Here is a 23,948-nt window from a genome sequence, read left to right as displayed (position 1 = left end):
TTTAAGAGACAGGAGAAAAAGAAAGACAAACAGAGCGGTCAAAGTGGGGTTATATACCCAAGGAGAGCGGTCAAAGTGGGGTTATATACCCAAGGAGAGCGGTCCCAATTAAAAAAATGTCCAGTCTAAACTTAGGAAAAGTGATGGCTGCCATGAAGATCGTAAAAGACAGATGGGAATTCTATTGAAGACAAAATGTTGCCCTAAGCAACCAAACACAGTTCGATGTGGTCTATTTTTCTCTATGCTTATATAAGAAAAATCGAACTGAAAGGAATTCTAATGCATTCCGATCCCGCTGCGTAGCCCTGTGGCATCTAAAATCGATTAGAAAAATACAGTGCAGGCAAGACTATATACTGTAGCACAGAACCTTACTATATAGTACAAATCTTAGGAGTTTGCCTTGTTGTGCGATTCGATCGTATAGCAAGGCAATCGCACCGTGTGTACACCCCTTAATTCCCATTTATTTAGCACCTTCTAGAAGATAGATAGAATCTGATTGGTTGCCCATAGCAACATCCCATCTTCAATAGAACTCCTCCTATCTTAGTTAATAAACCGCATAAGGTGCAGTATCTTGCAAAAAATGTAATGCTAGATCAGTCTGCACAGAAGTCACAGGGGGATGCAGTTTAAATCCCGGTGGTCGGGATCCCGGCGTTCAAAATCCCGAACGCCGAAAGCCCGACACTTTCTCCCCCCGTGGGTGTCCACGACACCCTCGGAGGGAGAATTAGTGTGCCGAGCGTAGCGAGGCACCGGGCCCGCTGCGTGACGAGCACAGCGAGCCCGCAAGGGGGGGCGATCCACATACCCCCCTTGTCGGGATTTCGGCGTTCGGGATTCCAGTGTCGGGATTTTGAACACCGGAATCCCGACCGCCGGCTTTTCATGCCGAATCAGTCACAGGGTTAAATAGGCTTTGTGTCCTATAGAAGAGAAAAGTTATGTGGACACCTCTTGAAGGATACTGACTATATGATGCCAGAATTTGCGGTGTAACCTGGCTGTTGGGTGGGGGGATGCTACTTCTAATGATCTGGTTAAGGTACAGTATCCAAAAAGAACATGGCCACAATTCTATTCTATGACGAAATACAATGGGCCAAGTCTGATAGCCCTGGGGCTGCAGATATTGAGATCCAGGTGGCTGACAATGTTTAGGTAGATAGTCAATATGTCAAGGCAAGCAATAAGTCGACATGAGTTCTTTCATTTCTTCATACATTACCAACTACATGTACTCAGATTGGGAACAGTAAAGAGTGCTGAGCTCATTGGTAGCAGACCGAGGCACCTGGCCTGAAGGGAACACGGTACACTAATTTTGGGAGGGAAGGGGGGGGTCCACATTCTTAGGTGTCGACATTAACACACACAAAAAAAAAATTAATGTCGACATGCTATGCCACACCCACCCATATTCTGGAAAAACTTCAGAAAACATCTTAAACATTGAAACAAAGACAAGGTAGAAGGTTTTTAAGATTTTTATTCTTTTTAAAAGTTATTTTTATTATATACATTGTATTAAATACTGAGAAGCAATTTTCTTTCCTATAGATGTAACACTCTGCAACAAAGCCCTGTATAGTCAGTGCAATTTTCAGATGATTGACAAGTCTTGCCACTTTAATACATTAGGAGGTCCAGCGCCACCAGGTCACTTTCATCCTGTCCCAGACAGCCGTCATGGAGTCAAATGCAGGGCGGACATCTAAAATTGCAAAATTATAATCCTTATCTACTTCTCCTCCATCGTAGTAATCAATTACATATCTGACTTCCTCCCCACAGCGATCTACAATCCAATCGTGACGATCAAAGGGGAGTTCATATCTGTAAGTAGACAGACAGAAAGGAACATTTAGAACAATTGTGAGATATGTACATGTAGAAAACATAAAAGAAAAACCCTTACCCCATCCATGATCGGATTCGTGCCCTAGGAGAAAATTCCGTTGCTTTACCACCAAAGCGAACCAGAGTTGGGCCACAGGGACATTCCCTACAAAGCAAAGAGATGGACGAAAGGTGTTATAACCAGACTGTTACACTGTACGTCTTTAGAAGATGTTAATCAACTTTGGTTTTCAAATATGTAGCAAAATTAGAGAGACATCATGTGACTTTTACATGCGTGTCACTTTTTGTTAATAGGACACCTACCTTACTAACTTCCCATCTAATAATATAAATCGCAGCACTCACCAATAAGTTTCTGAGTGCATACAGTATGTGGCTAGTACCAGTATACAACAAATAGGCTGGATGAACAATACACATGTAAAAACACTTCCCCAGGATAATGATCGGTGGATAATGGACTATCCAAAGAAAGCCTGTGGTTTCAGGGCGAAACTCGTCAATACCGGAAGAATCTGAATGCTGACAACCAGGAACCCAGGGCCACAAGCCTCTAGTTGTATGTTAATTGAGTCCTCACTACTTATATTTAAGCTGTAATGTGTATTGAACTGTGGAGCTATTTATTTGTACTCTATTTTTGTTATTTATTCAATGTACTGTAATGCCAAGTTTTATCTCCCTGTACTGTTCCTTTGTACGGCGCTGCAAAACACTTGTGGCGCCTTATAAATAAAATTATAATAGTAATAGAGCATGTGCAACTCAGCCAGCAGACTCTCCACTACCCGGTACTTGTGGTCTCTCATGTGACTTGAAAGACTGTAGCAGGAGAAATAGTCCCCTCTTAAAGTGAAGCCCTTTGGACAACAAACCGGACCAACAGAGACACTTACTGACCTAAAGTAGCTGCCCATTAAGGAAGGGGGGAGTTATACCAAGGAAGGCAAGTCTCTGGACTTTCATCTTTCCAGCAAAAGCACACTGAGAAAGACTTGTCTTTTACCCCAGTTCTCTGCCATCCAAGGTGGAGTCAGAGGGAGGTGACATTGCTATTTAAAATTAGTATTTCACAGTGACCGTGATGAAGATACTGCACACTTATACTATTACTTTGCCAAAATAATAACACAATATAAAGGGCAGCCCAATTCTTAAGCATGGCTCTGTTTTGGATGGACACACAAATTAAGTGTTTTTACTTGTGTAGTTTTTATCCAGTCTATAATACCAGTATTAGCTACACTGCACAGATTCACCAGCACTGTTTATTAGAAGTTTTATATTTTACAATTATATGTATTGTATAATGAAAAATGTATTCAAATTTATAAGTTTATGTTTTTATCAGACTATCAGGATCTGCTCACAAAGTACATTCTACCTACGATTGATCACACATTAAAAAGGTATTGGGGTATAAATGAATCCCTTCAGCTGCAACCTGTCGCATGTCACTTAGAACGGCCCACAATCATTCCTGCTAAGGTTACCTAGCTTCCGTTGGAAAGCATCTATGGGTACTTGTGTATTATCACGGCGCCCACAAGGGGTGGCGGTACGCGTCCTCTGACCTTTTCATACCCCCACTAGCCACGTCGAGTTGATTTTATATAGTGTGGCGAGCGCAGCGAGCCCGAAGCGTGGTGAGCCCCGCGAGGGGACGCGGAATACATGTTAAGTAATCCGCGTCCCCTAGCCACGCTTCAGGCTCGGTGGCTCGCCACACTATATAAAATCAACTCCACGCCGACGTGGATAGTGGGGGTATGAAGAGGTCGGAGGACGCGTACCGCTGCCCCTCACCATGCTTTGGGTTGGCACTGATAGTGGGGTGGCATTTAACATACTCATTAACCATTAGGGTGGGGATACAATTTAAAAAAAAAAAAAAAAAATAATAATCGGGGTCTGGGGGGGGGCATTTAACATGGAAATAAGCCCAAATCGGGCATGATCGCATCGCATCGCATGCATGGGATGGAATATTAAAATTTTATACTGAGCCCGGGGAAAGTCTAAAATCGGGTTCCATCGCATACCTTAATTAATGGTATGCGATGCGATGGGTGCCGTGATAATACACAAGTACCCATCTATGTTATAAACCAGGGTGCAAGTCTCGCGGCCAAGCTTGATACAGGTCAAACTCGGAGGCTTTTTTAAAGGGGCAGTAATTTACAATTCAAAACATTGCCTTGTAAAGGACTCCTTTAAAAATCTGGCATCGCGCACAGCCCCCGTACCTCGCACCACAATACATCCGGCCCCAGATAGCCAGAGAAAAACCAACACACTAAAGCACAAGGCACTAATAATAGAAGGCACATCTTTTAGAGTAAACAATACAGAAAATATTTTGCAGTCTTTCTAGGCATAAGGGAAGACAATTGCAGCAGAGATAATAAGGGTGAAATGCAATTGGAGAAATTCAGAAAGTGAGAGATTTGGTACGAAATCTTCAGTTTTTTTAAAGCTGCAATCATTTACACTGCAAAACCATTTTATTTTGAAGTGTAAAGGATTGCCGCTCTCATCCGATTAAATGTTACCCTAAATATAGATAGATACCAAAAGTGCATGTACATATAATACCTTCCTTTTCGAAAACAATAAAAATAACACACTGGTATGCACCCATTTTCTGTTGCTTGTAACAATAAATACAATGGTTTACTTATCAAAGCAGAACATGTGACATTCATAATTTTTCATAACCAAACATTATTGTGTGTAACTACACCAATTACACCCAAGTAGCAAATAATCTTACTTGGCATGCAGAGCCTCCCATTTCAGGATTTCAGACCAGGCTTGCTCATTATTTTGATTATGAATTTTAATGATATTGTGCATATCCTCCGGGTTAAGATCTTCCTCCTTCCATTTCCACCTAAAAAACAGAAACACAGTAATGATGCCACTCCTTGAGTTACGGTTACCTAGGATGCCACCCCTTAACCTAGCATTAAACGGATACCACCCTTTTACATACAATTACCCAGAATGCCTCCTCTTTACATACAATTATACAGAATAAAGAAAGCAGTACCATTTGGCGCTTTTGGTGTAGATAATGAAGCAATTAGATAAATAAAAACACATTTTAATAAAAACAACACTATCACATAACAATAACAATATAATTCATAATATAATTTAGATATCTAAATCAATTAAACTAATATCTCAGAAATGTGCACACCCTGAGTTAAGTGCAGACCAAATGATCTAATCTCTAAATACAGTTCCACACTGAAATATGGTTTACTCTGATCTGGAGTCCAAAAGATACTGGATGACAATTTTATTTAGACAGTTATCGCTCACTTACATGCAGTGAAGGTAGTTCTCCCTTTTGGGATGGGTTTAGTGGCCATCGGGTAGCAAAAATATGCAGCTGTGGATATCACTGTCCACAAGGGTCCTCCTTGCTGTTCATTTTTGTGTAGACAGCTGTATGTTTGGGAGGCTGCTGCTGTTACCTACACTTGCCGTGGATCACCCTCGGCACTCCACCGGTAGCCGTGCACTAGCTGTGTATGTCCTCTTGGATAACTGAAAGCCACAGTTGTCTGGAGTCCACCCAGATCTCAGTATAGTAACTGCCAAATGGTACGATTTTCTTTTTTCCCTACCTATTAGAGGGTGGCATCCATCCACCATAGAGGCTGCTGGTGTATATTGCACGCAGCACTTACCCATAGCGCCATAGACGTTTTCTCCACTACAATTATACAGAATGCCTCACTTTCTCATACAACTACCCACCATGCCACACCCACAAACAATCAGAACTACAGATCATAAATACATCACTATCTATATTCACAAAAAAACTGAAATGGGGGAACGACGACACACGTCTAGTGAGCAAAATCCAGTAAAGAGTAAACAGTCATTTGACATTAACTAACTTGCAGAAGATTGAGAAAATTTCATGAGTGGATGCACATTCTCACTCTGTTAATAAATAACACATACACAGAGAGGTCAGTGCTAGTCTAGGGTGCTTAAGTCAAAATGGAGACACATTTTGTACAACCCACCCCTTCCTCAGCATTGCATTCCAGAACATCTGCGGTGATGGATAAACCCAATTTTTCCCAGTGTCAGCACGAGGTATATTGGATTCTTCTCGGGCAACTGACAGAGGAAATGGCTGATCTGGGGCTGGACTCTGGTTTGGAGGAGGCATCTAGGGAAAAAGGAACACAGTAGTGTAAAGCATTATCACAAAACTGTTTGTGGTTTCATTACTAAAAAGCAGTACAATTATGTACAATTTTGTGTCGTTGGCTAATGCTATTTCTCCATTTCTGGCCACAAATGGAGACATAGCATTAGCCAACGACACAAAGTTGTACATAAGTAGACTCGAACTGCATTAAAACGTTGTACTATGACATTTTAACTATACGTGTAACAAAGTACCGTATTTTTCGCACCATAAGACGCACTTTTTCCCCCCCAAAAAGTGGGGGGGAAAGGGTGTGCGTCTTATGGAGCGAATATCGAAAACACATTTTTCCAAAAAACTGCAGCAGAGCCGCTCACTCCCTCCGGTCCGGGCAGTGGGGATCATGCAGCTGCTGTGGGGTTTATTTGGCGAATGGAATTTCGTTTTGCGGGGTCCCTGCGACAGATGGCAATTACTATATGACACAGCAGCCGGCTGCCAGCTCTAGGCAGACAGCGCACAGGAAGTGTAACCTCCCAGCTGACCAATGGGAGCCCGCTGAGTGTATCAGGATGCCTGCAGCAGGAGGGAGCACCAAAGTGGAGCGGTTCCCTGAGCTCCAGATGTCCCGGGACATCATCAGCCGCACTGAGACAAGAGGCAGTCAGCGTCGCCAGAGCCTGCAGCGGGAGGTAGCGCCGAAGTGGAGCGGTTCCCTGAGCTCCAGACGTTCCCGGGGGTAAGAGGCTGCACTGTTGGCCCCCCTCCTCCATCCAGTGGCGGGCTTCCCATCGGCCACACACCGACGGGCAGCAGCACATCAGCGCTGTGAGCTCTCTCTGCTCCTCACTGCACACTGTGGCTGCAGCCATAGTGACCCCAGACTTTCATGGCTCACTTAAAAAAAAAAAATATTTAGCTGCTGCACATAGAGCACCATGTCCAACAGAGCACAGGATGAGCCACTGGAGGATAAGAGCACTCTGTTTGTCTGATGCATGTCTCCCCTATGCTGTATCCTATGTATAGTGATGTATCAGCCAGCACAGGGTATGGCTGCCTTCCCACAGCTACTGCTGTGTATGCAGACATACAGTAGGCTCCCATAGCATTGTACTCAGTGCACTGTTGGCTGAGATGATTACCGTATATTTCATTTACTATCACGTCACCAGTATAGCTTTGCTATTCCCAGCGGCTTGTTTACATGTGCACACGTGTGTGTGTGTTCCATAGCAGTGAGCAGTCCTGGATTATGCCTGACATCAGCAGCTGGTGACATGTCTGTAATGGAAGTAATGGAACCATTGGATAAGCAATAAAGGTTATTTGTGTACGCTGTGCTTGTCCTCTATTGTATTCAGCTGTCAGTCACTGTTTCGCTTTTCTGTTTCTGTACTCTGTAATTGGGCACTGTGGATGCCTTATGGCACCATATAAATATGGTATGATAAGAATAGTAGCGGGAATTATACTATTTGGTTCAAAATATTTTTTTTCCTGTTTTCCTCCCCTAAAACTAGGTGCGTCTTATGGTCAGGTGCGTCTTATAGAGCGAAAAATACGGTACTCCTTAAAGTCAGAAGTCAAGGGAAAATGAGGGTGTGATAACACAATGGTTTTTTCAGTATTAAGGATAAAAAAAAAAAAAAAAAAAAAAAAAAAAGGTATTTAATACCTACCGGTAATTCACGTAGTCCTTATGGGATAGATACTGGGATCATCTCAAGACATTGGGGTATTAGAGGGTATCTGCAGGAGACAGGCACATCTATAACTTTGAACTGGGTGTACTGGCTCCTCCCCTCTGATTCCCCGCCCACAAACCAGTTAAGGTAAAACTGTGCCCGAAGGAGGATGAACATAAGAGAGGAATGATATATTGTCACTATATAAATACATATATGTGAACCATGTGGTGAGATTTATACCAGCACACCCGCATACAACCAAAATAACAAACTGAACTGAACAATGAGGCCACCAAAAACAAGGTGGACTTCTGTAACATACAGAGTAATATCTGCAGCGAGACCCCACACTCCCATAAGGACTACGTGAAAAGGAATAACCGGTAGGTATTAAATTCCTATTTTCACTAACGTCCTATGGGATACTGGGATCGTCTCGAGACAGTGGGGATGTCCCAAAGCTTCCAGAAGGGGCGGGAACGTGCAGAGACTGCTGCAGTACCGCCCACCCAAACTGGGTATCCTCTTTGGCCAGGGCGTCAAATTTTACAAAAGTATGCTGACCCGACCAAGTTACAGCTCTACAGAGCTGTAAGGCAGAAACACCCTGAGCAGCCGCCCAGGATGCGCCCACTGACTTAGTAGAATGCGCCTTCAATCCTGAAGGAGTAGGCAAGCCCGCTACCACATAAGCCTGCTGTACTACTGCACGGATCCAACGTTCAATTGACTGTTTTGATGCCGGACGTCCCTTCTTCTGTGCATCGTAGAGCACAAAGAGGCAGTCTCTCGCCGTTCTCTGAACATAGACACGCAGAGCATGAACCACGTCCAAGGACTCCTGAATATCTGGAGAATTCGAACTAGAAGGAACCACAAGAGTTTGGTTCAGATGAAATGAGGAGATCACCTTAGGAAGAAACTGCGGGTTTGTTCTCAACTCCGCTCTGTCCTTGTGAAAAATCAAGTAGGGACTCTTACAAGATAGAGCCCCTAACTCAGAGACTCTATGAGCCGAGGCCAATGCCAAAAGTACCACAGTTTTCCAGGTGAGATACTTCATGTCCACCACTGCCAAAGGTTGAAACCAGGAAGACTGTAAGAAGGCTAAAACCACGTCCAAGCTCCACGGCGCTGTAGGTGGTACAAAAGGAGGCTGAATATGAAGGACTCTTTGGAGGAGAGTCTGCACCTCTGGTAATCCAGCCATTTTTTTCTGGAAGAAAAATGGACAGGGCCAAAATCTGGACTTTTAGAGAGCCCAAGCGTAGGCCCAAATCCAAACCAGCTTGCAGGAATCTAAGAAACCTATCCAGGTTAAATTCTGATGGTGGAAATCCTTTTTCCTTACACCACCCGACATATTTTCTCCAAATATGGTGGTAATGGGCCACGGTTACTGGCTTCCTGGCTTGAGTCATTGTGCATATGACTGATGCGTGAAGGCCTTTATAAGCTAGAATCTGCCGCTCAACCTCCAGGCCGTTAAACAAAGCCGCCCTAAGTCCTGGTAGATGCAGGGGCCTTGAGTGAGCAGATCGCTTCTGAGAGGTAGACGCCAAGGTTCCTCCAGCAACAGGGCCTGAAGATCCGCATACCACACCCTTCTTGGCCAATCTGGTGCTACTAGAATGACTTCCACCCTTTGACTTCGTACTCTTTTGAGCACCCTTGCCAGCAATGGAAGCGGTGGAAACAGGTACACTAGGCTGAAGGACCACGCCGACGTCAGAGCATCTACAGCTTCTGGAAAAAAGGTCCAATCCTCAAAAGTAAAAAGGGAGAGTCCAATGGTGCCATTTGGACTCTCCCTTTTTACTTTGAGGATTGGACCCACCTGCTTATTTTTCTGTATCAGAGCCCCATCACCTTGAAAGACCTTACACCATCTCTTTGGACCAATACCGCATAAATCGTTGAGGCATTTCTCGACTTTGCCCTAATTCCATCAGGATAACACCTCCAGCGGCTTCCAAAATAATTGGTTACCCTAAGGATCTTCAACAAGGGACATATGCCCAATCCAGTGCAGGTCACACCACCATATGAGGTCTAATCCCTTTGATTTATCACGGATATCATTTATGTTTTTAATTGTTCTTAATACCCTAACTGTGCCATTAAAAATTGTTATATTTTGATTCATTTGCTAGACTAATTTTTAGCACTGCTCTTATCTTTTTTTCCTCCCAGTTGTCCACTCTCGGGATGAAGATGGCTGAGATTGCCATCACATGCAGTTCTGCCCAAGACAGAATCTTGGAGACCTCCCTCATGCAAGATCTGCCCTTGGCGTTTGACGTATGCCACCGTTGTAGCATTGTCGGATTGTACCTGGACCGCCCAATTCTGGAGAAACGATTGAGCCTGCTGTAACGCTTAATACACAGCTCTCAATTCCAGGACATTGATGTGGAGCTTCGATTCCTGAAAGGACCTTCCCTGACACCACTCCCCATCAGATCAGACTGACGTCCGTTGTTAGGAGGATCCAATCCTGGATCCCGAACCTCCTTCCTGCTAACAGGTTTGGAGCATGGGTCCACCACAGGAGCGATTGTCGGGTCTGATGTGACAGGAAAAGCAGCGAATTATACTCACCGATAATTCCATTTCTTCTTAGAGATCCCATGGCAGCCATAACACTGGGATATCATCCCTCTCCTCTAGTTTAGACAGGATGTTTTTCTAGGGACCGCCCACCTGGTGGTATATAACCTCACTCCTCCCCTTCCTCCTTGTCTTTCGAGTGTCTCCGTATTTAGGTCCCTGGAAAAACACTACAAGGGGAGGGCATTCTGATGGCTGCCATGGGATCTCTAAGAAGAAATGGAATTATCGGTGAGTATAATTCGCTGCTTTCTTCTACGATCCCCATGGCAGCCATAACACTGGGACATACCCAAGCAGAATACAGGGTGGGAAACCATAAATGCAATATGATTTACTTAGCAAGTGACCTTGCAAGACAGGACCCCCAAGTGGGCGGTAGCAACATTTAAAGCATAATGTTTAGAGAACGTATGAATAGATGACCAAGGTGTTGCTTCACAAATGTCCTTTCTGGAAACCTGAGTCTTCCTGGGCCATGAAGTCTCCACAGCTCTGGTTGAGTGTTTCTTGATTAACACCTGAACCTCTCAAACCTAATTTTTTTTTTTTTTTTTTTTATATGAATATAATCAGGTCTCTAATCCATATAGAGATGGTCTGAATTGTGGGAACACAAGCTTCTTATTTTCTTCTATGATCACAAATAAATGTTTTGATGATCTTATGTCATTCTGTTTAGGTAAATGCCAATACTTCTGACTAGGTCTGGTGTATACCAGTCTTCATCTCTCTTGTTCTTAGGTTCATGATGAAAAGCCAGTAGTACAATATCCTGATTCAGATGGAACCAGTAATCACCTAGGGTAGAAATATTTGCATGCATCCTAGGTACAACTTTATCCAGCAAAAGGTTTAGGTATGGTTATTAAATCCACAAGCCTATAAATCACATACTCCAATCGCAGACATAATTGCTACTAAAAACACAATCTTCCAAGTCAAGAATTTGATAGGATTTTCTAGTAATGGTTCAACGAGTTGTTTCATTAATGCATACGACCTAATTCAAGTCCCAAGGAACCACTAAGGATTCGATGGGCAGACACATTATTTTAATGGTGTAGCAGAATTTCTTAATTACAATACCATCTGCCAATCTCCTATCTAGGAGTACACTTAGGCCACTATCTGTCCTCTATGGGTGAAAGAGTTAGGCCTGGAGAGAAACCATTACGCAGGAATTGTAGGACTTGCGCCATCGCAGAGTTCCTTATAATAGGTGTGCGAAAAAACTTCCTTTCTTGTAATAGAATCTGGGTTACTTGCTCTGACAAAAACTTCTGTCTTAACAGGTTCCATTCAAATCACCAATCCTCCAAGCATAATCGTGCTGGATCTAGATGGTATATCTGACCCTGATGTAGAAGGTCTGGCATAATTGGTAATGTCCAGGGTACCTGCATTGCCTTTTTTAAGGCTGTTGTGAACCACATTCTCCTTGGCCAAAATGGGGAGGACTGCTATATCCTCCCCCTGATCCTATTGGCTTTAGGATGCGACAGAGGAAAAAAGGAGGCAACACATATCCTAGGTGACAATTCAACCGAATTAGAAAAGGTGTCTACTGCATATGTTCTGGAAAGATAGAATCTGTAATAGAATGCGTCTGCTTCTTGTTGACATGAGTTGCCATCAGGTCCACATCTGGCTGCCAAAACTTGTTTATGAACCACAGGAAAACTGTTGCTCAATTCCCAAAAAGGATTTTGCTTCTGCTTATGTATTTGCCAATGTATTTTCTCATCCAGCCTTTGATGGTTCATATATGCTTATGACCGTAACATTGGCTGAAAAGACTCTAAGATAAGCATTGATCTATTCTTTGAAGTAATATTTTGCCTCTCTTAAGTTTGACGACATCAGACTTTTTGTAAAAGACCAGTTTACTCATCCTGTGCGATGTATAATGTGCGCTCCCCAGCCTGATGAACTTGTGTCTGTTGTCAGTATAAAAAACCAAGGTTGATCTGGATATAAAGCTGTTTGCCAAGTTTGTTTGCTCACAAGACTAGAGATGCTTTACCTTTGTACAGTTACTTCATATTTTTAAAAGGAGCCCACTAGATGGCCCAGTGGTTCTTATCTGCCGTCAAATTTTATAACAGTTACTTCTTATATATGGAAAAATACTCCAACTTCTTATCTTCATCCTTCCTAGGAGTTTGATACCAAGATTTAAAGAAGATCATCAGCCCCTGTGTTAGACTCTGGGTCCTTGAACTTCTTTCTTTTGAAAAAGAGTACTTTTCTTCGTGTCTACATGTACACCCAAAAATTGACAGTCCTGAGTTGGATGCAACTGCCTTTCCTCACAATTTATGATCCAACCATGGCGCTGCAGGAACTTTATTACATAATTTCTTACTTCTTCTGAACTGGCTGCAACCAGAACATTGTTTAAATATGGCCAATCTGAATACACTGCTCTCCCAGATGTGGGATCAAGGTAATTAGTTCCTTTGTAAATATTCTTGGCAATTTAACTAGGCCAATGGTAGGCAGGTAAATAGGAAGCATCAGTCCTGTATACAGAATTGTAGGAACTTCTTGTCTTCTTGACTGACTGGTATATAATACAGTACAGTATATGTTTTTCAGACTGAAATTTTCTTACCCTGACAATGTATTTAGGAGCTTTATCCAAGATAACTCTCAATCCTCCTGTACCTATCTTCCCTAAAGACGGGTTGGAGTAAAGGCCTTTCTTTCTCTGGGTAACGATTCTATTCACTTGATATTCACTTCCCGGCAGTCTGGACTCAAAATAAAATAAAAAATTTCCCTTTGGATACTGTAGAAATGATATGTTGTAGTCTTGTTGAATTACACCAATGACCCATTTGTCATGAATAGACATTTTACACTTTTCTACAAAAGTCAGAACCCAGACTCCTACTAGAATAGAGCTGTTAATATTATCTGGGTTCTTCCTATATGACTGCCAAAAGGAATGTTGTGATGTTCCAAAGATCCTCTTCCGCTATCTTGTCAGCCTAGTCTATAGCTCTTGACATCCTTAAACTGTTGTCTGGATGATTTAGAGAGAGGAATCTATTCAGTCTTTCTGGGGTAGTCTGACAGACTGTCCCATAAGCTTAAGAATCCCAGCATCCTGCTAAGTAGCAGAGAATCTTCCGAGAGTAAAAGTAGCCAGTCTGCTTTTTTTTTTTTTTTTTTTAAATGTGCATCTGCACGTCACATAAGTAACCTCAATACTCTTCTTGCAGTAACTCCAGCAGCCATGGACCAAGCTGAGAACAAGATCACATCCAGAGAGGCTTTACATAGAAATTATGCAAAGAGCGGTTGAATTTATAATAATTTTTTTTTTTTTTTTTTTTTTTTTTTTTTTATATCCTATAATCAGTATGCACAGAAGAGCACCACACTCAGAGACCTAGATGCTGAAAATGGATACACCCAAATGTAACCCCTTGAGTGCCAAGTGAATCAGCCAAAACAGGCGACATTGCCAAAAACATTTCTATAAATCATAATGACTTGTAATGTTTGGCTTATATAGGATAGATAATTTTTTTAAAACAAAATGTGAGCTGTGCTTTTTTTTTTTTTTTTTTTTTTTTTTTTAGCAGATATTTTGCACATCTCCCACAAATGTTAACACTCAAAAGAGTTAATGGCCACTGCAAAAGGAACATGCGATTTAAGGGAATTCTCCAAACTTCTATCAACAGCGTCCTTAAAGGACACATTCTCCTCCAAGGTATAGTAGTTCCTGAAGTTCATTCAGTAGCAGCATCTACTTAAGGTATAATACACCAGTTCAGGATGTGCTCATCACCAATAGGATACAGGTGTTCTACCATGGATAATTGTCCTTGATTTTTTATCAAGGCTCTGCCATTCCTTGGATATTAACCCCTTCATCACTTAATGAATAGGAAAGCCTCTACTCAAACACTCCTTAGCTGCCAAGATCAGATGAGATCGGGCCTATGCAGAGTGGTATGGCTGTAGGGATCGGGCCTATGCAGCATGGAATGCTGTAGGTCTTAGGATCTATAGGCAAATAAAAAGGTCTTTATTTTCTGAAGGCCACATCTTTATAGTTTATGGTTTTACAAATGTTTTCAACATACTTTCTACCATAACGATATTAAAGATCCTGGTAACTTTATCTCTCCAGATCCATAACTGGAAACCTCTCCAGGAAAAACAGCACCTTCATAGTTAAAACAAGCCTGAGATCTTGACCTCTAATAACCCTGCAGCTCCAATGCAATAGATTAGGTTGACTAGACACAGCTGCAGCTTGTTCCTCACAGTCATCACAGAGATGCAGAGAAAGGAGCTGGATTTCTCTTAGGTGCAGGCACATTAAGAAAGATAACAAAAATAGCCTATCACTAACCAGCTAAATAGAAATAAAAACACTAATGCCCTTAAAAAGGGGCTTACCTCGTTTGGGCATTTTCAGGCTTTTGGGGGGGAAGGCATTTCCATCTTTCCAGTGCTCCAGCACAAGGAGAGACTTGCTTCTAGCATTTTTTGCTGCAAGAATAGGCATCTCAGTGCCATTTTAAAATATGTATTCCTTCTGCACATGCGTACCCCCTGGCACGGCCTTCTGGACTTAGGAAGATGCAAGACATAGTAAGAATAGTGCTGATCATAAGTGCCAGGGACGCGACACAGCATCTGGCACCTGGCAGTTGCTGTACTGGGGTCATGCTGCACAGCAGGGCTCTCTGGCCATTCAGTAGCAGACATGTGGCTCTTAGCACTTGGTGGACTGCAGATACATAATGGCCCTTGGCGCCATCGTGGCTTGGTACTCTCGGCGTCCGCAATCCTCAATGCGGCTCCAGTGCAGTTTTGGCAGCTACAGCCGAATAAACAGACGGGCAGGACTCTATAAAGGCCACACTCCCTAAAAAGTACCAAGTTCTAGTATACAACGGGCAGGATTCTATACAGGCCACACTCCCGGATACTCTTCTTCCCCCCGGGGAGCCACCCCTTTCAGCTCCATGCTGAGATAGAGGTAAGCCCTAGTTGGAAAGAAAAATAACACTCCCTACCTATCCAAACTAGTTAGGAGACAGGAGAAAAAGACAAGGAGGAAGGGGAGGAGTGAGGTTATATACCACCAGGTGGGCGGTCCCTAGAAAAACATCCTGTCTAAACTAGAGGAGAGGGATGATATCCCAGTGTTATGGCTGCCATGGGGATCGTAGAAGAAATCCTCTTGTGCATCAGGAGATGCGACCCTGACCACTTGCTCAGCAAGTCCAGTTGGAACACTCTGGAGTGGAACCTCCCAAACTGGATCCCCTTGAAGGTAGCCACCATTTCTCCCAGAAGCTGGATACATTGGTGAACCGATACCTGAGGCTTGGAAAGAACCTCTGAGACCAGAGTTTGAATGGCCTCCTGGGGAAGAAAAACCTTTTGTTCCTCGGTGTCCAACACCATTCCCAGAAAGAGAAGGAGACGTGTCGGGTTCAAGGTGAATTTGGGGATATTGAGAATCCACCCGTGGTCTGACAGAACCTGTCTGGTCATGACAATATCCTGTACCAGAATCCATTCCGATCTTGCTTTGATTAGCAAATCGTCTAGGTAAGGGATGATGTTGATCCCCTTTCTCCTCAGCAAAATCATAATTTCCACCATCACCTTTGTAAAGATGTGTGGCGCTGTTGACAGACCGAATGGAAGAGCCCGGAACTGAAAATGCTTGTCTTTCAGAGCAAATCTCAGAAATGCCTGATGGGGGCCCCAGATAGGGATGTGGAGGTATGCGTCCTTGATGTCTAATGACGGTAGGAATTCTCCCTCCTCCAGGCTTGCTATTACTGCCCTCAGAGACTCCATTCTTGCACACCTTTAAAATGGGGTTCAGGGACTTTAGATTCAGTATGGGCAGTACCGACCCGTCCGGTTTCGGTACAATGGATTCAGTATTGAATCCCGGCGGTCGGGATCCCGACGCCGGAATCCCGACAGCCGAAATGCCGACAAGGGGGGGGACGTGGATCGCCCCCCCTTGCGGGCTCGCTGCGCTCGACACGCAGCGGGCCCGGTGCCTCGCTACGCTCGGCACACTAATTTATTCTCCCTCCAGGGGTGTCGTGGACACCCACGGAGGGAGAAAGTGTCGGCATTTCGGCGGTCGGGATTCCGAACGCCGGGATCCCGACCGCCGGGATGGTAACTGCATCCCGGTACAATGCACAGGTTGGAATAATAACCCCTGCCCTGTTCCTCCACTGGGATTGGTACATTGACCAGCGATTTTGCCAGTCTGTGTATTGCTTGGTGCAAGATTACCTGATCCTCCGCAGCTGCTGGTAAGCCTGGACGGAAGAACCTGTGAGGGGGAGGTCCTGCGAATTCCAGCCTGTAGCCGTTGGAAATAAGATCCCTCACCCAGGAGTCCAGGTGAGAGGCATCCCACACGTGGCCGAAATGCACCAACCGGCCCCCAACTTCGCCAGAGACTCGTGGGGAGAGTCATGCAGAGGGTTTTGGGTTGGCTGTTCCAGGAGTACGGTCCTGGGACACTGGGGCTGCTGCCTTCCCGAACTTGCCCCGGCAGCAGAGGATAGCTCCTCTTGCCCGCTGCTTGGGCCTGGAAGGCCGAAAGGACTGAAACGGCTGATATGACTGCCCAGAGAATGGACGTCTGGTCTGCATGGACGTTGTCGGCAGAAATGTGGATTTTCCTGCTGTTGCTTTGGAAAGGAGGTCATCTAACTCACTGCCAAACAGCTTCTCCCCTTTAAAGGGAAGATTTTCTACGCTACACTTAGAGTCAGCGTCTGCTACCCACTGGCCCTACGACCCGACACCGCCATGGCAGAAGTGCTGGCGTTGATGGCTCCCAGCTCTTTTTGAGCATCACACCGCACCTTTGTAGTGTCTTGGATATGGCGCAATCTCTCAGCGACCTGTGCCACTGACATGTCTGCCAATAAGCCCTCCTGGATTTGTGAAGCCCAGGTATGGATAGATTTTGCCATCCAGCAGCTGGCGAGGACTGGCCTCTGAGACGCACCACTTGCCGTGTATATGGCTTTCAGGGTGGTATCCAGCTTTTTATCCGAACTATCCTTAAGTGAGGCATCCACAACCGGTGGCACCTCCCACACTTTCTTACTGACTGGGTCAAACGGAAAGGTGGATTTGAACCTTCTGGACAGCTGAAAACGCTTTTCCGGCTGTGACCATGCTTCCTTAAATGTGTCTTCTAAGTCAGCCTTTTCAGGAAAAACAATATGTTGCTTTTTCTGTGACACAAAAAATGGGTCACCCTCCAGCGTCTCTGCCAGGGGGAGATCCACACCTCTCTAATAGCTAAAATGAGAGGTTCCGGGCCATGCAGTGATGAATGAGCGTCCTGTAGCGGCTCTACATCATCATCATCATCATCACCTGCCTGAGAATCTGCGTCCGAGTCAGGCAAAATGGCGGCCGCAGCACGCTTGCGCTACTGGCCCAGAGTGGGGGTGATATTATCCACCCTTGCAGACAGGACCGATAAGTCCTGCTGCACCTGTTTGGACTGCACATTATTTGCAGCTAATTGAGATGACACAGTCTGCAGCATAGCTTTTATAGCTGTGGCCCACTCAGGCTCCTGGGAGTCTGATTGCGGGGTCCCACTAAGCTGGGGTGACACCCCAAGCTGTGGAGACATACATTGTTCACAGGCAATCTGTGAAGTGGGCCCAGGCACAAACTTTGCACTGCACATCACACAGGTTATTTTTCTCACCATACTGGAGAATATTAACCTTCCCACAACACACAGCAAACACGGTGAAATAACATATATAAAATCAGTGTGACATGTATAGAAACTATGTGTGAGCTTCTAACACTGATGTGTGTGTATAGCTTAACCAGCCTGTGGGGGAGCGCTCAGAGAAACTGAGGGGACCAGCACACCCTTAACCTAAACTCCCTTTGAGGAGTTGGTTAAGTACATACACCACAGTAATATGACAGTAAAATTGAGTGTACAGTGTGACACACATTGATCGATTAAAGCACTGAACAACACTTGCTGTTCTGCTGCAGATTCCCCTCTATACCTCACCACTGAGGAGTGTCTGTGAGACAGTAATGGTGCAGCAGGGAGAAGCAGTAAGCAGTGTTAGCGCCCACAGAGCTCTCTGGTCCTGCTCTGAGCAAGCCCCGCCTTCTGTAATGGTGCTGGGCTTATGCTAATATTTATACTGGCGCTGGCTCAGTCAGTATCGCCCACCTGAACAGCGCTTTTTATAGTAGCTGCCCTGGTGTTCCAGTGGCTGTCCCCCTTTCACAGACTGGATGCTAGGGTCTGCACAGCCCCTGTGCAGGGACGCCGCGACTGCCGCCGCCATCTTGCAGCACAATGAACCGAGGTACCCCACTGTGGGGACCCGGGTATGTACTCACCACTGACGTCTTTGGACTGAGTCAGGAGCATGCAGGCATGCTGAGGATTTGTAACGCTGCAGCGCAATGCCCGCGATGACAACAACCCTCTCAGGACAGTGGTCCTGCAGCAGGGACAGCTCGGTACCTTAAGAGGCCTGCAACTTAACCCTTCTCCTGACTTCCCATGAAGCAGGAATGCTGTGAAGTCCAACACAGCAAACCCCAAATAATAAAATAGAGTAAACTGAAGACAAACTCTCTGGAGCTCCAGCAGCGTGCATCCTCTCCTGCGGGCACATTTTTCTAAACTGGTTCGTGGGCGGGGATAAGAGGGGAGGAGCCAGTACATCCAGTTCAAAGTTATAGATGTGTCTGTCTCCTGCGGATACCCTCTAATACCCCAATGTCTTGAGACAATCCCAGTATCCCATTGGACGTTAGTGAAAATACAACTAAGAAACTGCAGAGGATCTTCCAAGATGCCGTTAGCAAAGTTAGGACTTACCACAGGGGTGGCCAGACTTTTCTAACCCGGGATCTACTTTTTTTACACTTACTTACTGGTGATCTACCGGCATTTCCCCATGTGCAAAAAATATTTCCTTCCCAGTGCAATACGCCTCTTACACATTATGCCACACAGAAATAGGGCACATGGTATGAGCCAAAATTCACATTAGAACACACAGTATGGGCCAACATTTACATTCGGACACATGGAATGAGCCAAAAATAACAATTTGACACATGGGAGGAGCCAAAATGCACATTTTTACACATGGGAGGAGCCAAAATTCACATTTTTACACATGGTATGAGCAAAAATTCACATTAGAACACAGGTTTTGAGCCAAAATTCACATTATGTCACACGGAAGGATGCAAAGTTCTGTTATGCGGGGGGGAGGGGGTCTCTTCACAAGTATAAGTTCATCCCAGTTACATCACAGGCAGCAACTGGGATGAACTTATACTTGTGAAGAGACCTCCTCTTCCCCCCTCCCCCACATAGCAGCATATGAAAAACCCATGTGGACTGTGATGGAACCCATCGCCCCACATGCAGTGCATGTCCCACTTTGTAATCTTACCCTAAAATAGCTGTCGGGATCTCTGCTGCAGCTGCATCTAGCTTGCTCCCACTGCCGCCACTGATCCTTCTTCTTACAGGGGGCTTTCCAGTGTGGGCAATGCCAGCAACAGAAATCTCGGGGCCCCCCACTCCCTATTCTTTAACACAAACTGTGGCGGGTGTATGAGTCTCTGGGGAGCGGGTGCCATGCACTGCTGTGGATGGGCAGAGGCGAAACTGGTTCCCACGCACTTTAACCCCTGTCACTGACACCCTCACTGGCCCCCTTACAGCATTCACTTTACCCTTCACTACGCACACACTCACTGCAGGAATAATGCTGCCATATGCCCCCCCCCCCACCATGTCACCGGGCCTGTTCCCCCACTATGCCGGGCGCCATGGCTCCTCACTTGCGGTGCGTGGGTGACATCATGATGTGCACTGCATCCTTGGTAACGCTGAAGCCTCAGAGGCTTCAGCAGCTGTTTCCGTGTGCACAACAGCAGCCTGATCGCGATCTACCGTCGGAAGCTCTGTGATCGACAGGTAGATCACGATGAACTGTTTGGCCACCATTGCCTTACCATATTGCTGGGATCAATATCCTCTTTACCACCAGATCTCATGGGGCACTGGACATATTCATAGGCTCTATTTTGATGCTCTGGGCCCGCACAGTTCTCAGCATTAGCATTCTGAGGAACCTCTTTTTTCATTGGACAACCTGTAGTTGAAAAAAAATAAAAATAGTAAAGAAAGAGTAATGATGACAACAACCTCCTTTCACCCGCTATGCGGGATCTGTGCAAGCACACGTCAGTCTAAGTACAACAAATCCCAAAGCTAAAAATGTGGCAAGCCATTTATAAATGTAATGTGCACTGACTCTCGAGGAAGCTACCTGCACCAGATGTGCTTACAGAATCATAATATATACATACACACATTCTCTTGCCACCGCACAAGACACTGCAAACATTAGATGAATGCAAATGGCATAACACTTGCATACTGTGCTTTGTAGTCAAAGATTGTGTATGTGTCCTGGCTGGACCCTCTATGGCAGGAGTGGGCAATAACTTCAGCTGGGGGGCCACTGACCACTTCCAGTAAATATTGGAGGGCCGCACTCAGGAAATGGGGATATGGCCACTCGAAAGAGGGTGTGGCCACTCAAATGGGTGTGTCCTTGAATGTAGTGTACCACACCATATACCCCTTACACACATTATGCAACACAAAAGTAGACCCCATTATATATTACGCAACACAGAATAAGCCAAAATTAACACAGAATGATCCAAAATGCACGTTATGCAACCCAGATTGAGCTAAACGTCATGTTCTGCCACCCGGATTAAGCCAAAAATCACATGCCACACAGTATGAGCCAAAATTCACATGATATAATCCAGCAGTAAGAAATAAAAAAACAGCATCCAGTATCATGCTGTTCTCAATCATATTGGCTGCTCCTCTCTCTCTCTCTATGGGCACAGATACCATTTCCCCTAGACCAAGATAGCATAACCCCCCGTCCTCTCCCCTGGACCCAGATAGCAGCTTCCACCATCCTCTCCCCTGAACACAACAGTTTCTCCCACCCCCCCTTGCTGAGTTTGCAGCCTTTCCTTCCTCCCGCTGACACAGTTTTCACCCCTCCCTGGACGCAGATACCAGTGGCCTAATTTTTAAAATTAGGGTCGCTGAGGAAACCTAGTTCTCATCACTGGGTTTCCTTTGTAAGGTCAGACGCTAGGCTTTGTGGAGACAGCGTGAGGGCGGAGCCAAAGCACGAGAGCAGAGCTTAACTGGTGTGCCACTGTGATCCACTCTCACGCTGTGGGTGACGGGGAAAGGCAGAGTGTGACAGGGAAAAACAGCTGGTGACAGGAAGCGTGCGACAGGAGCAGCAGTAGGCCCCTTAGTCCTCAAGGGCCCTGGTGCACTGCACCTGCTGCACCAATGTCAGTTCCGCCTCTGATACAAGCCCCATCCCTCTATCCTAGTGGCTACTCACCCAGCTGTGAAATCCTCTTGGAGTTAGGTACATCAGTAAATGCTGGAACAACTGGAGTAGTAATTGTGAGAACTCAAAAGAATCATCACAAAGAAAAGAACTGCTGCTGCCAAACACTACTGTTCCCCATGCCAGCTGCCCATATTTAGCCGGCATTGAAGGACAGTCCAGGGGCAATACCAATTGTACTTCTTTAGTGAAGGTGTAGTTCTATTTTTTCTTTGTAAAATCTGGATTTTGAGGGTAACAGAGGATTTAGAGAGGGGACATAATTATTATGCCTACACAGTACAGAACCTGTGGCCTAAATGGAGCTAACCATCAGTCACATCGCAACCAGCGAGACAGTCTATAGTCACTGCTGCACCTGGGACCTCATTGTAGTAGAATGCTTTAGAACCTCATGTAGGCCAACGACAATGCTACATGCTCTCTTACAAAATCTGGCTAAGAAATATTCAATACATAGATGACACAATTATAGGAATTAAATAAATACCTTCCATCTTTTTGTGCATTGGACATTCTGCGGGTGGAGAGATTGCTGAGCCTGTAGTCGCTGCTGCAGCAGGTGCTGGCTGTACAATAGATGGGGCAGATGCAGACGTACCCATCTTACCTACCAAAACATGAATCCGCAGTTGACATCATATTTCTAATACTTCACAGCAGCACTTTGTTGTTAAATGAATACATAAATATAAATCAATGTCTCAGTAGATCAGATCATATTTAATTGGAGTATAAGTATTTAAGTACTGGTTGAACAAATACGAGTATGAGAATTGCGTGTAAAGCATGCCCAACAGAAATTGAAGGCCTAACTCGTACCTGATCACGCAGCACATTAGCAAATGGACAAAACCCATGTGCTCTGCAGGTGGGACAAATGTGACATGTGCAGAGGGAGTTAAGCATTGTACACACAGTGCCATTCATTTTCTATTCTATACCAATTCGATTGGGATCAAATCGCACATTGCAGTGACCATTCCAAGATTGCCACACGCGTTATGTAAAGCTCATTATAAGCGTTATGTAAAGCTCATTATAAGCGTTATGTAAAGCTCATTATAAGCGTTATGTAAAGCTCATTATAAGCGTTATGTAAAGCTCATCATATGCGTAAGATTTATGTAGTATCATTATAAAAACTGGAGTATGATCGTATGCAGAAGTTATGTAAAGCCCGCCGTAAGCGCCATGTAAAGCCCATATGTGCAAGCGTTATGTAAAGCTCGCCGTAAGCGATATGTAAAGCACGCTGTAAGCGATATGTAAAGCTCGTTGTATTTGCAAGCGTTATGTAAAGCTCATTATAAGCGTTATGTAAAGCTCATCATATGCGTAAGATTTATGTAGTATCATTATAAAAACTGGAGTATCATCGTATGCATAAGTTATGTAAAGCCGGTCGTAAGCGCCATGTAAAGCCGGTCGTAAGCGCTATGTAAAGCTCATCGTATGCATGTTATGTAAAGCTCGTCATAAGTGTTATGTAACGCTCGTGAGCATTATGTAAAGACTATGAGTCTGCCAGAGGTTGCTACAGGACATATAAGACTTGTAGGCAGCTAATGATTACCTCGCTGTGTAATATTTACTACATATAAATGTTATAACACTGGCAGGCTGCCAGGGGCTCAGTTGTTATTACAGATAATATAAGACTAGCAGCCAGTCAGTAATTACTATGATGTATAATACATACTGTACACACTCTCTCACACATAGCAGGCAGTAATCACACACACACATAGCAGGCAATGGTCACTGCAGTGCAGTCAGGCTGGAGCCTCCGCGGTGTCCTGCAGGCTGACAGAGGTCACTCACTATACTGCCCGTACACACCGCACAGGACTCCCAGCCCCACTATAACCCGACACAGGACTATTCCCCACCCGCCTAGCCCTCCTCTCACCTGGCACCGCTGTCACCTCTGCTGCTGACAACTGAGAGTCCACGGACACGAGGAAAGGCGCAGGCAAGTGACGTTACATTCACCTTCTATAAGCGACGCTTGCGGCTCACGCCTCGTCCTGGATGTTGTTACCTAGGCAACAGAGAGACGCCGGCTCTCTCCTAGAAATAGTAGTGCGGTTGTGTCTA

General features: G+C 44.9%; 1 protein-coding gene across 1 annotated transcript; it reads right to left on the bottom strand.

Moving 5' to 3' along the window:
* Positions 1–1,480: 1,480 nt before the first annotated feature.
* HCCS (holocytochrome c synthase) lies at positions 1,481–23,948 on the bottom strand. Its single transcript, XM_083157056.1, has 7 exons — positions 23,761–23,948; positions 22,339–22,458; positions 20,404–20,543; positions 5,922–6,070; positions 4,646–4,765; positions 1,928–2,014; positions 1,481–1,845 (listed from the first exon to the last, which is right to left on the bottom strand). The coding sequence occupies exons 2-7, from the start codon at positions 22,451–22,453 to the stop codon at positions 1,647–1,649; spliced, it is 810 nt and encodes a 269-aa protein (XP_083013182.1). The 5' UTR covers positions 22,454–22,458; positions 23,761–23,948; the 3' UTR covers positions 1,481–1,646.

The sequence above is a fragment of the Crinia signifera genome, chromosome 8 (assembly GCF_055691185.1).
Source record: "Crinia signifera chromosome 8, ASM5569118v1, whole genome shotgun sequence".
Taxonomy (NCBI): domain Eukaryota; kingdom Metazoa; phylum Chordata; class Amphibia; order Anura; family Myobatrachidae; genus Crinia; species Crinia signifera.
This window is presented reverse-complemented; position numbering and strand designations above follow the sequence as displayed.